An 11,252-nucleotide genomic window follows, 5' to 3' on the forward strand; every position below is an offset into this window, starting at 1 on the left:
GTATGTTTTCATTTTTCAGATGAGAGAGCTATCACAACAGAATTAACTTTCCCAAAATCACACATTTGGTAGGCGAGCGTGGTAATCTCACTGTAAAGTACCTATTTTTTTTTTAATCACTGTTTTATACCATATGCACAGGGAAATGGATTCAGCATGAAAGAACTAGTTTTTACTTGGGAGATCAGATTATCTCGTTTGAAGCAGAGCAAGAGATTTATACAAGTTGAAACTTCTGAATTTCTATGAAGAAATAATCTAGAACTTAACAGAAATTCGAAGTGCTGTATATTATATTATAGATAAGAATGAGTTATGATGCTTCATGTTCTTGGGATCCTAGCATTCCAAGATTGGTTTTGTACGCATCTGGGTACTTCTCCTGTTTTCAGGAACCTTTAAAAGAAATTAGCATTTCTCAGAATTTATTGTACCAAGTAATAAACTAGCTCAAAACTTAGGACATTGCAATGTTTATATTATGTGGTATGTTGGGTGGTGGCTATATTCATATGGAAGCATATTTGCCTTCAGGTAAACTCAAAGCACTTACAAATAACCCTCAAAATCTAGGATCTGTATGTCTCATAAGGTGTAGGTCTGCATACAGGCATAGTATAACTTCTGCAATTGTGCAAATTGTAGAGGGAAAAAACATAGTCCTCTATTTTTTTCGATAGGGTCTTCTCTCAAAAAAAACCCAAAAAACAAAAAACCAAATCTCTTAAGCTAGATGCCAGTGGCTCACACTTATAATCCTAGCTACTCAGGAGGCTGAGATTTGAGGATTGTGGTTCAAAGCCAACCCGGGCATGAAAGTCCATATCTCTAGTAAACTACTCACAAAAAGCTGGAAGTGGTTCTGTGGTTTCAGGGGCTAGCCTTGAGCACAAAGAGGCTCAGGGGTGGGTAGTGCCCAGGCCCAGAATTCAAGCTCCAGAACCAGCAAGAAAAATATTCAATCTTCCTGTCTTCCCAGTGTGGGGATTATAAATATATGTTACCATGACTCAATGTATGCTACCAGGCCCAGTCCTGTATCTGTTAATATGAGAAGTGTTTAAAATATCTTAGGACTATATTTTTAAATTTCACAAAATTTATGTAGCATTTGTCATCAGATGTACAGTGTTAAGATATGATTACCTTATGGATTAATGGTTTCAATAACTTTAGTCCAACCATGACTTTATACTTACAAGTGTGATTTCCCCTTGTAGTTAAGAAGTTCTTTTAAGAACTGTTTAACAGCCTGCATCTCTTAGATTGGTTACCACTCTCCTATTAAGGGGTATATGATTACTCTCCTAACTAGCCTGTTAAGTTCACCCTCCATATATTGATTAAAACATTTAACTGATGGGTGCCAGTGGCTCATATCTGTAATCTTAGCTACTCAGGAGGCTGAGATCTAAGGATTGTGGTTCAAAGCCAGCCCTGGCAGGAAAATCATTGAGACTCTTATCTCCAATTAACCACCAGGAAATCAGAAATAGTGCTATGGCTCAAGTGGTAGAATGCTATCCTTGAGCCAAAGAGCTCAGGGACAGCACCTAAGCCCAGACTTCAAGCCCCACGACTAACCAAAAAAAAAAAAAATTAACTTACCAAATTTCTTCCATTCTGAAAAAACTTTCAACAGTGGGTTCCTGTCATCTTGGGGTATAGAATATGTGTGACATCCTGGGGTGGTGGTGGTGGTGGTGGTGGTGTGTGTGCGCGTGTGTGTGTGTGCGCATGTGTGTGTGCGCATGTGTGCATGTGTACTACTCCTGAGTCTTGAATTCAGGGCCTAGGTGCTAACCCTGAGTTCTTGTGCTCAAGTCTGGCACTCTTCCACTTGAGTCACAGCTCTCCTTCTGGCCTTTTGGTGGTTGATTGGATTTGAATCACAATCTTCATATCTCAGCCTCTTGAGTAGCTAGAATTACAGGTGTGAGCCACCAGTGCCCAGCTGATTCCTGGGAACAGATCATGAGACTTTCTATGTGTAGACCTCTACCTCCTTGCCCCCCCTCTTTTTTGAAACAATGTCTTGCTATGTAGACCAGGCTGTCTTTAAAACTCATATTCCCTTCCCCTGCTGAAATTGTGTGTACCACCTTGCATGGCTGCATATGGAATTTTACTTTATCACTCTTTTGATCTTTATATCCAAAGAATATTGAGCAATTTGAACCATATAAAGTTGTCATTTTTCATTTTATTAATTATCAGCAAGTTTGTATTATTAAGTTATTGTTATTTTCAGGGCTTTTAGCTTCTTCCCAGTGAAGAAGCCTTTCAAGCCTATGATCCCTATGTTACTTAACATTGCTGTGGATAGCTGTGTTTCTTTCTTTCTTTTTTTTTCCCTTGTCTCCCCATTCACAATACAGACTAGGCACAGGCCTGGGCTGAGGTGTATATGAGGTAGGTTTACTCTGCCTCCTCTTTCTATACAGTCAGTGTAAGAACACAGCCTGTGGTAAGCAGCACCCAGAGGCCAGCTGTGTTTCTTTTATATTGTAATTGCCTACTTGCTCTTTCCTCAGAACTAGACTAAAGGTAGGGCAGAAACTGCCTTCCATATCTTTGTGTCACTGTTCTGGACACTAGGCTTACAGAAAGCAACAGAAATGTTTATTGACTTGAATGGGTTATATTAGGCATCTCAACTTCATTGCTGTCAATGTTCTCTTTCAGCTGAAGAAAGCAGTAGTAGTGACAGTATGTGGTTAAGCAGAGATCAAGCACTGCACACACCTGTTATGATGCAGACACCGCAGCTCACTTCCACTATCATGAGAGAGCCCAAAAGATTACGGCCTGAGGATAGCTTCATGAGTGTCTATCCTATGCAGACTGAGCATCATCAAGCTCCTCTTGATTATAAGTAAGTACATTTGATCATTTGTGTACTAGAACTTTATTAATTACATAGAAAAAAGTTAAATTAAAAGAAGAATAAAATTCTCCTTGAAGCACGCAGGTAACATGGATGTTAGCTCAAAGACAACAAGAGGAAGCAAGGCAACAGCAGGAGAGAGCAGCAATGAGCTATGTTAAACTGCGAACTAATCTTCAGCATGCCATGTAAGTGAGAGTGCCTTATTGTCTGAGTCTAGGAAGTTCACTAATTCATTTAACATAATTCAATGTGTGCCTTAGCTAAAATTTCAGCAAACTCTCTAGAGTAACTAAGCTGAAATAATCAAGGAACTAAAAATTGGTCTTTCCAACAGAGAAAATGTTTTAAGTTAAATTTTGCTTAGTTAGTTAGAGGACCAATTAAATTATAGGTTGATCTGTTGGAAAAAGTCCTTGTTTATTTTGGTACACAGAATTAAAAGTACATTTATGTTATATTTTAATTGATTTTCCCACCTTAGTTCAGGCCCTCATTTCTTACCTGAACTATTGTATTAGGTTTCTAACTGGTTTTCTTCCCTAAAGCACCCATTTATCCTCTCACCAATTCCCTCCCTTCACGTTCCCTACCACTCCATTGTTCACATTGCCATCAAGAATTACTACTCTAGAGTAAAAATCTTACCCATGTAACTCTCTTACTTAAAACTTTTCCATGGCTCCATATTGCCTGCTGGATAAAATTCAGACTCTTTTAGCTCATGGCATGCGAGATTTTTCAAAATAGGTCCCCTGCTTATGTTTTAATATTGTCATATCATTCTTGGCAACTGGTACAATCTTTGTGCAAGAACAAGCTCAGGTATCACCTTAAACAAAGCTGCACTCATCTATGCTCCCATAACATAATGGATATTCATAATTTCTTACAGTACTTGCCATGTTGTATTGTAATTATACCTGTATGAGTTTGTCCCTTTCTCTAGACTGTGAGCTCCTAAAGGGCAGGGACCTCATTCATTTCCTGTTAGTGCTTGGCAAATAGAAGGTGCTAAATCAATGGTCAGTGAACAAAAATATTCAGTGCTGGAAAATTATAATTTTCTTTTAAATACTTTCTTTTTACTGGATTCTGTATGAGAATATTACAATTATAGCTGAAATCTTTGTTAGCTTTGTCTCCTAAATGAATTTCAAACAAGTGGTCTTTAGATTGTATTTTATATGTCTTGATTGGCTTACAGAGGAAAGTGTGTTCATTCTAGTAGTTTTGAGTTTAACATCAGTTTAACTTAAATGTATATTTTTAATGCTAGGAAGTAGTAATTGTTACCCTCTTTTTTAAATTTTATATTTTGTTTTAATTTGTTGCTCTTAAGGGTTTTATCAGCTATCTTCCTAGTGGTCATGATAACCTCTATCATGACATATTCTCTATTACAGGTATAGATTCTGATCCTCATTTGGCTAATATTATCACTTGATTTTTTCTTTCTTTCTTTCTTTCTTTCTTACTTTCTTCCTTCCTTCCTTCCTTTCTTTCTTTCTTTTTCTTTTTTTTGTGTCGGTCGTGGGGCTTGAACTCTGGGCTTGGGTGCTGTCCCTGAGCTACTTCACCTCAAGGTGAGCGCTCTACTTGAGCCACAGTGCCACTTCCAGTTTTCTGGTGGTTAATTGGAGATAAAAGTCTCACAGACTTTCCTGCCTGGGCTGGCTTTGAACTTCAATCCTTAGATCTCAGCCTACTGAGTAGCTAGAATTACAGGTGGCCCTCCTTTCCTGTTTCTTTGGCCACATCTTAATATGTTTTGTTGTTATATGCTTGATCCTACAACTAGTTTCGTAGTTTCCACTCAATCATGAAATAATGTAAAATTCTACTATGATTTGCTTCAAAACTTGTTCTAAGAATACCAGTTTCCAACATCTTCTAGAGCATCCCATTATCATTATTCTTTTTGTTTACAGTTTGTTTTAATTCCTAATTACAGGTAATCTCTCCCAGACAACAAAAAGGGATTGTCTGAGTTAAACAACCATTTTCCCATAAGCAATTTGTTGCCTGGGATTGTAGAGTACTTGTTTGTTTTACAGTGACTTTTCTGTATAATGGTATCTGCCCTTTAACTGAAAATACTTCCCAGTTGTAGTTGATATCACATAGTAAAAACCATCTTTTATTATCCAGAACTGTTAGGACCATTGTCAACATATTTGTCCAAGTAGCCTGGATCAATTATCATGTCTTATTAGCTTTGCCTTTGTGTGTGTTTGGGTGGGGGGTAAGAGAGAGAGAGAGAGAGAAGGGGGAGAGAGAGAGAGTGTGTGTGCTTGCACATGCGTGTGTGCATGCTAGTACTGTGCTTGAACTCACAGCTTGAGTGCTGTCCCTTAGCTTTTTTGCTCAAGGCTGGTGCTCTACCACTTGAGCCACAGTTCAACTATTGGCTTTTTGGTGCTTAGTTGGAAATAAAGTGTTAACAGTCTTTCCTATCCTGTTTGTCTTTGAACTGTGATGCTCATATCTTAGCCTGCTAAGGCATGGGCCACCAACACCTGGCTCTATCTTTATCTCTTTTGAGATCCAGCATATTATTGTATTTATTGTAAGCATTTGTTAACCATTGAGGTTTTCATAGGTTTATGATGGTAAAGGATCTTTTAATGACAAAAGTAATGTAATGTTAGCCAAACTGGGAAAATAAATATGCTGATGTGGGCTAACTTGTGAACATTAGTTTATTTGCTCCATAACTATATGATCAAACAGAGCTATTGGTCTTAACTTTTGCTTTTCTTTTCTAATTAATGTCTTAGTTTTGAATTTCATAGAGTACAAGGATTCAAGTTTTAGCCTTATTCCTGAGGGAGAGTCACTTCATTTTAGTATGTCTTTATAGCAATTGATGCACAGTTCTGCTTTTTGTCACAATTGTTTACGTTCTCATAGTAGACTGTGAGCTCCTTGAGGGCAGGAATCTTATTCATATTTTCTGGCATCCATTGAACATAGTAGAAGTTGTCACAGAATAGGCATTCAGTGAGTAAATGACTTCAGTGAGTGACTGAGTACTGGTACACATTATATACTGAGTGAAAGAGTGAGTGATGCTTAAATTGAGCATTATATATTATAAAAATACATGTATTCTAAAAATGTCATTTCTTTGGTCTCTGTTTTGTTTGCTTATTAATTTATGCCCTGCCTACTTGCAAAAAGGATTTGAGGTATCTTGTATGTTCCCATGTGGAAAATTCTCATTGAACCTTGTATATGACATATCAGAACATTAATTAAGTATAATGTAGAATAAATCTAAATCCTTAGCATTTTTAAATAAATGAACATTGGGATTTCGACATCATCGATGACATGATCAAAGTGTAATCATTCTCCCTGACCTTTAATTCCATCATTTTCCATTATAGTTGAATATATTTAACCACATAGTTGCAATATACATGACATGGTTCAGATCTTCACTTTGTTTTATATTTCTCTAGTCGGCGTGGTACAAGTCTAATGGAAGATGATGAAGAGCCAATTGTTGAAGACGTTATGATGTCCTCAGAAGGAAGGATTGAGGATCTTAATGAGGGAATGGATTTTGATACAATGGATATAGACTTGGTAAGGAACTGACAGAAGGAAGATTTCCAATTATATATCCTTCAGAAATAAAGTTACTTAGCAAAAGTTTTAAATTGCTATTATAAGGGTGATGTAGGGGTTGCAGTTACGTAAGTCAAGTAATAAAGCTATATTTTATTTAAAAAAGAAAAATAAATTTTGCAAACTAAAAATAGTTTACAGGGAAATAAGTTCTGCAAAAATATAATTTTCTATTTACTCACCTTATAAAAAATATACTAATAAAATGATAACCTATTAATGAGACAAGTTTTTAAATCAGGTAATAAAGTTAAACTTGAAGAAATAGTAAACACATTGTTAATAATTACATATATGGCATAAAACATATGGCATAAAAGTACATAAAATACTTAAACATATTTCATTTTTCCAGCTATCGCATTGTACTTTGTGAAGTAAATTGAGAGGATTGACCATAGTAAAGTTTGAAAAGTTAGTTTATCAAATGATAAAAAAATAGTAATCAAGGGCTGGGAAGGTGGCTCAGTGGTAGAGCGCTTGCCTTGCATGCCTGAGGCCCTGGGTTCGATTCCTCAGCACCACGTAAGCAAAAAGAAAAAAACTGGAAGTGGCGCTGTGGCTCAAGTGGTAGAGTGCTCGCTGAGCTGAAGAGCTGAGGGGCAGCGCCCAGGCCCAGAGTTCAGGCCCCACGACCGGACCCAAAAAAAAAAAAATAGTAATCAGGGGCTGGGAAGGTGGCTCAGTGGTAGAGCGCTTGCCTTGCATGCATGAGGCCCTGGGTTCGATTCCTCAGCACTACATAAGCAGAAAAAAAAGCCGGAAGTGGCACTGTGGTTCAAGTGGTAGAGCGCTAGCCTTGAGTTGAAGAGCTGAGGGACAGCGCCCAGGCCCAGAGCTCAGGCCCCACGACCGGACCCCCCCAAAAAAAAATAGTAATCAGAAAAACTAAGACTTATGAGCCAGGTCCTATGATTTGATGCTTTAGTATACCATGGTATAGTCTTCTTAAAAGGTAGAAGTAATTTAATATGGTTTCTCTTTAGAATAATATAAGTTTGAGGAAAATAATTTGACAAGAGATTTTTAAGGTAAAATAAAAAAGTGAGTTCTAGTTTTTGCCACTAAAAATAATTTAATTGTTTTTGTACTTTTCAATAGTGAATAATTTGAGTGTACAGTATTTGAGATAATGTAAAGTAAACTTACAATCATATAGGTAATACACCTAATGATAATTAATGTGGGCATTTTCAGTTAGTAGGTTTATAGATATAGCATATGTCAACTCACTTTCTTTTTTTTTCTTCCTTAGCCACCATCAAAGAACAGAAGAGAACGAACAGAACTGAAGCCCGACTTCTTTGATCCAGCCTCAATTATGGATGAATCAGTAGGTTTAATTTAAATTTACCCCAGGATTGCAAAATCAAAAGTATATGCAATAACTGCGTTTGAGATTGAAGTGTTGGGGCAATATAATGAAAATGGATGAAAACAATTTGGAGTGGAGAAAACAGAGGCTGGCAAGTAGAATTTCCATAGGGGAGGGTGAATGCAGTACTGGTACCAGATTAAAACTTGTTTCAATTCATGAGCCCAAGGCTCACACCTGTAATCCTAGCTACTCAGTAGACTGAAATCTGAGGATTACAGTTCCAAAGCAGCATATACATACAGTCTGTGGGACTTTTACCTCCAATTAACCACCAAAAAGCAGGAAGTAGAGCTGTGGATCAAGTGGTAGAGTGCTAGCCTTGAGCCAGAAAGCCAAAGCATAGTGCCTAGACCCTGAGTTAAAGTCGCAGGATTCACACACACACACACACACACACACACACATACACACACACACTTCTTTCAAAATCCTTAGCCAACTGTGATATGAATATTAAACAATTTAGAACCTTACTATAGGTTTAGGTTTCCAATTAAAGAATGTTACATGAGAATGGCTTAGAATCAAATGTATTTCAGAAATATTTACTATGCATTTATGGATGGATAGCGTGGCTAAAGATTAATTACAATATAAAAGCATAGTGAATGATAGTAAGAAGTTGATGTTGGATCTGGTGATTTAGGCCTGTAATCTCAGCACTGTTAAAACTGAGGCAGTAGAGTTTTAATTTTGAAGCCAATCTGGGCTAGTGCAGGCTTTCTCAAAAGCAGGAGGTGGTGGAAAAAAACTTGAACAAGAGGTTAGTCAGTTCCTTTTTTTTTCTTCTTTTTGGTTTCCTAAAATTGGGTTTCACTGTACATATCACTATATATTCCAGGCCATATTTGAACTCATTATGAAATACTTGAACTGTTGATACTACCTCAGCCTTTCCAGTGCTGGGGCTATAGGCCTGCAATATAATACCCACTGTTTTTTGTCTTAAATATTAGTACCTTGTACCATATTCTCCCCATCAGTGCTTTGGTACATAATCTCCTCAGTCATCACTTGGACTATATTGCAGTCTTTACACAGATGTTACCATCTCACTCCTTTTTTTTCCTCTTAGAGAATTACCTTTTAACAATGCACATCTGATCTTTTTTTTCTAAGTCTTTTTTGAAAAGTTTTCCTTAATTGTCATTCAGAAAAACTACTGACTCCTTAGCCTGGCAAACAAAACCATTTCCACCTTAAACTTGTTTTCTTCTTATATTTGCATTGTGTATTTTATTCCAGTTACATCAAAGTTTTTAGTTTGTCTCTATCATATTCTATAACTGTATAACCTGCTTTTCTCTGTGTCAGCAATACCCCTTCCTTTTTCCTCCTAGTAAATACTTCCTTTAATACTCAGTTCTGATAACTGTGAAATTTTACTGACCTCTCCAGATAGATATTTTATTCTTGCTTCCTTTAACACTTCATACTTTTTTTCTAGTTTCTGGATCTTTTGTTATATTCTCTTTGTCTATATTGTCATATGTACTTTCATTGTGATAATTACTACCTTGTAGTGAGATAAGTTTTTATGTATCCTGTTCTCTCAGTAGACCAAACTCCTTGAAAGCACTATTGATTTTATTCATTTTGAGTTCTTCCTAGTATAGTGGGTACTTAGTTTTGTTGAATGAATAAATATTTATATGCCATCTCACTTTTTAGTGCTGACTCATTCCTCCTAATACTTATTCCTGTTGGGGACTATTGTATTGTACTGTGAAGCAACATTCCTTCCTTGCCTTGTTCACCTGTTAGTCTTTTTTCAGGGAGCTCCTGAAAATATTTTATTTTTAAAAACATATGCTCTTGGAAATACAGCAAATTCACACTAACATTAATGACGCTAGATATTTGACCCAAAAGATAGAATTTCATAGAGCAGTGCTTATCAGTCTATTTTTTCTCTAATGTGCATTTGAGACATCTGGAGATCTTATGAGATCTAACTAGTTTCTGCCTCAGTAGGCCTGGAACGTTGGCCACTTAACAAGAGCTGTTGATGCTTCAGGTTAGGTCAGCAGAGCATTCTTTATAAAACATTGGGGACCTATCCTATCAATAATATTACAGTTTAAATGCATATTGAAATATGTGCTTTTTTTCTGATTATCTAGAGTAATTTGTTAAATAAAATGTGCATGTGATGATTGTGATGAGGGATATAAACTAATCTTTTTAAGCAGATATTATATGCATTCATTCAATACCTTATCAAGGTAGAAGTTTAGTGATGAGGAAGACCTTCCCCTGCCCCTACAATTACATAGTCTAGTGTACCCTGTCTATTCATTCAAAATGGAAGTACAGAAGCTAGTATTCGACAGCTTATGTACCTAACACTATATGACTTATTTTGATCCTTCCAGCAACCTTGGGAGAAAGATGACAAGATTCTCACTTTTATAATTAAGTAAACAGATAACAGAGAGGTGGTTTGGTGACTTATGTAGAGTTGTGCAACTAATAAGTGCCAGTGTCATAATCCCATGCTGTTAGTACTATTTATACTTGTGGAAACTAAAACCAGACCTTATTTTGATGAAACACAAAGAAAATTAATTAGGAAATTGAAATGATTTACCATAATCAAAACTGATATGAACAGTTATAACTCTTCATATTTTTATGTATTCATCTGTCAGAACTGTAAGCATTTGTTTCCATAGTTACATGCTAGATTTGTAAAAAGATGTTCTACAGAAACAGATTAGCAGTAATATAAAATGTGTATATTTTTTCATATTTGATATTCAGAGAAAATTGCAGCCTGAGTTCAGTAAAAAATAGGGACCTACTAATTATTTATGTATAGCAACTTTATGGCATTGAATATGTTGTAACAAAAAGGCCTTTATTAACTTGATAATATTTTAGCTGCCTTTACTATTAAAATAAGCACATGTATCATGTTTGTAATTTTATAGCATTACCACATGATGGCAGCAGGTTCATAACTGAGTGCTCAGTAATCTTTAACATTTCAGGTACTTTTAGGAGTTTCCTGTATTCTCTTTAAAATTTGCATGAGTTTATTTACTTATTTTTATTTATTTACTTTTGTGCTGGAACAGGGTCTTAAGTGTAGCACCTCATACTTTCTCACTTGGATTTTGTTCCTGTTCTCATATCTGGTACTTTACCACTTGAGTCACACCTCCAGTTCAGCTTTTTTGCTGGTTAACTGGGGATAGAATCATACAAATTTTCTGCCTGGGATGGCTTTAAACTGCATGAGTAGCTAGAACTATAGATGTGAGACACCAGTTTCCATCTGAGTTTGCATATGCTAGTGTTTATCCATATCTTAATAAAAAAATAACTGAAAATGTTTTCATTAATAAA

The 11,252-nt window shown here is 36.2% G+C and overlaps 1 protein-coding gene and 1 non-coding gene across 7 annotated transcripts in view; one reads left to right on the top strand and one right to left on the bottom strand.

Moving 5' to 3' along the window:
- Nucleotides 1-11,252, top strand: part of Stag2 (stromal antigen 2) — a 128,904-nt gene that overhangs the window by 114,114 nt on the left and 3,538 nt on the right. For 5 of the 6 annotated variants that reach the window (XM_042682463.1, XM_042682458.1, XM_042682464.1 and 2 more), the window contains exons 30-33: nt 2,686-2,875; nt 2,965-3,075; nt 6,355-6,481; nt 7,779-7,856. In XM_042682463.1, the coding sequence (XP_042538397.1) occupies nt 2,686-2,875; nt 2,965-3,075; nt 6,355-6,481; nt 7,779-7,856 (506 nt within the window). The remainder of the gene's footprint in view (nt 1-2,685; nt 2,876-2,964; nt 3,076-6,354; nt 6,482-7,778; nt 7,857-11,252) is intronic. The other variant, XM_042682465.1, reaches the window with a different exon arrangement.
- LOC122109990 lies at nt 2,354-2,487 on the bottom strand. The gene has a single exon (XR_006147791.1). It is a non-coding gene; the product is annotated as a small nucleolar RNA SNORA51 (small nucleolar RNA).

Source organism: Dipodomys spectabilis, unplaced genomic scaffold (assembly GCF_019054845.1).
Source record: "Dipodomys spectabilis isolate Male_0828 unplaced genomic scaffold, ASM1905484v1 ptg000071l, whole genome shotgun sequence".
NCBI lineage: Eukaryota > Metazoa > Chordata > Mammalia > Rodentia > Heteromyidae > Dipodomys > Dipodomys spectabilis.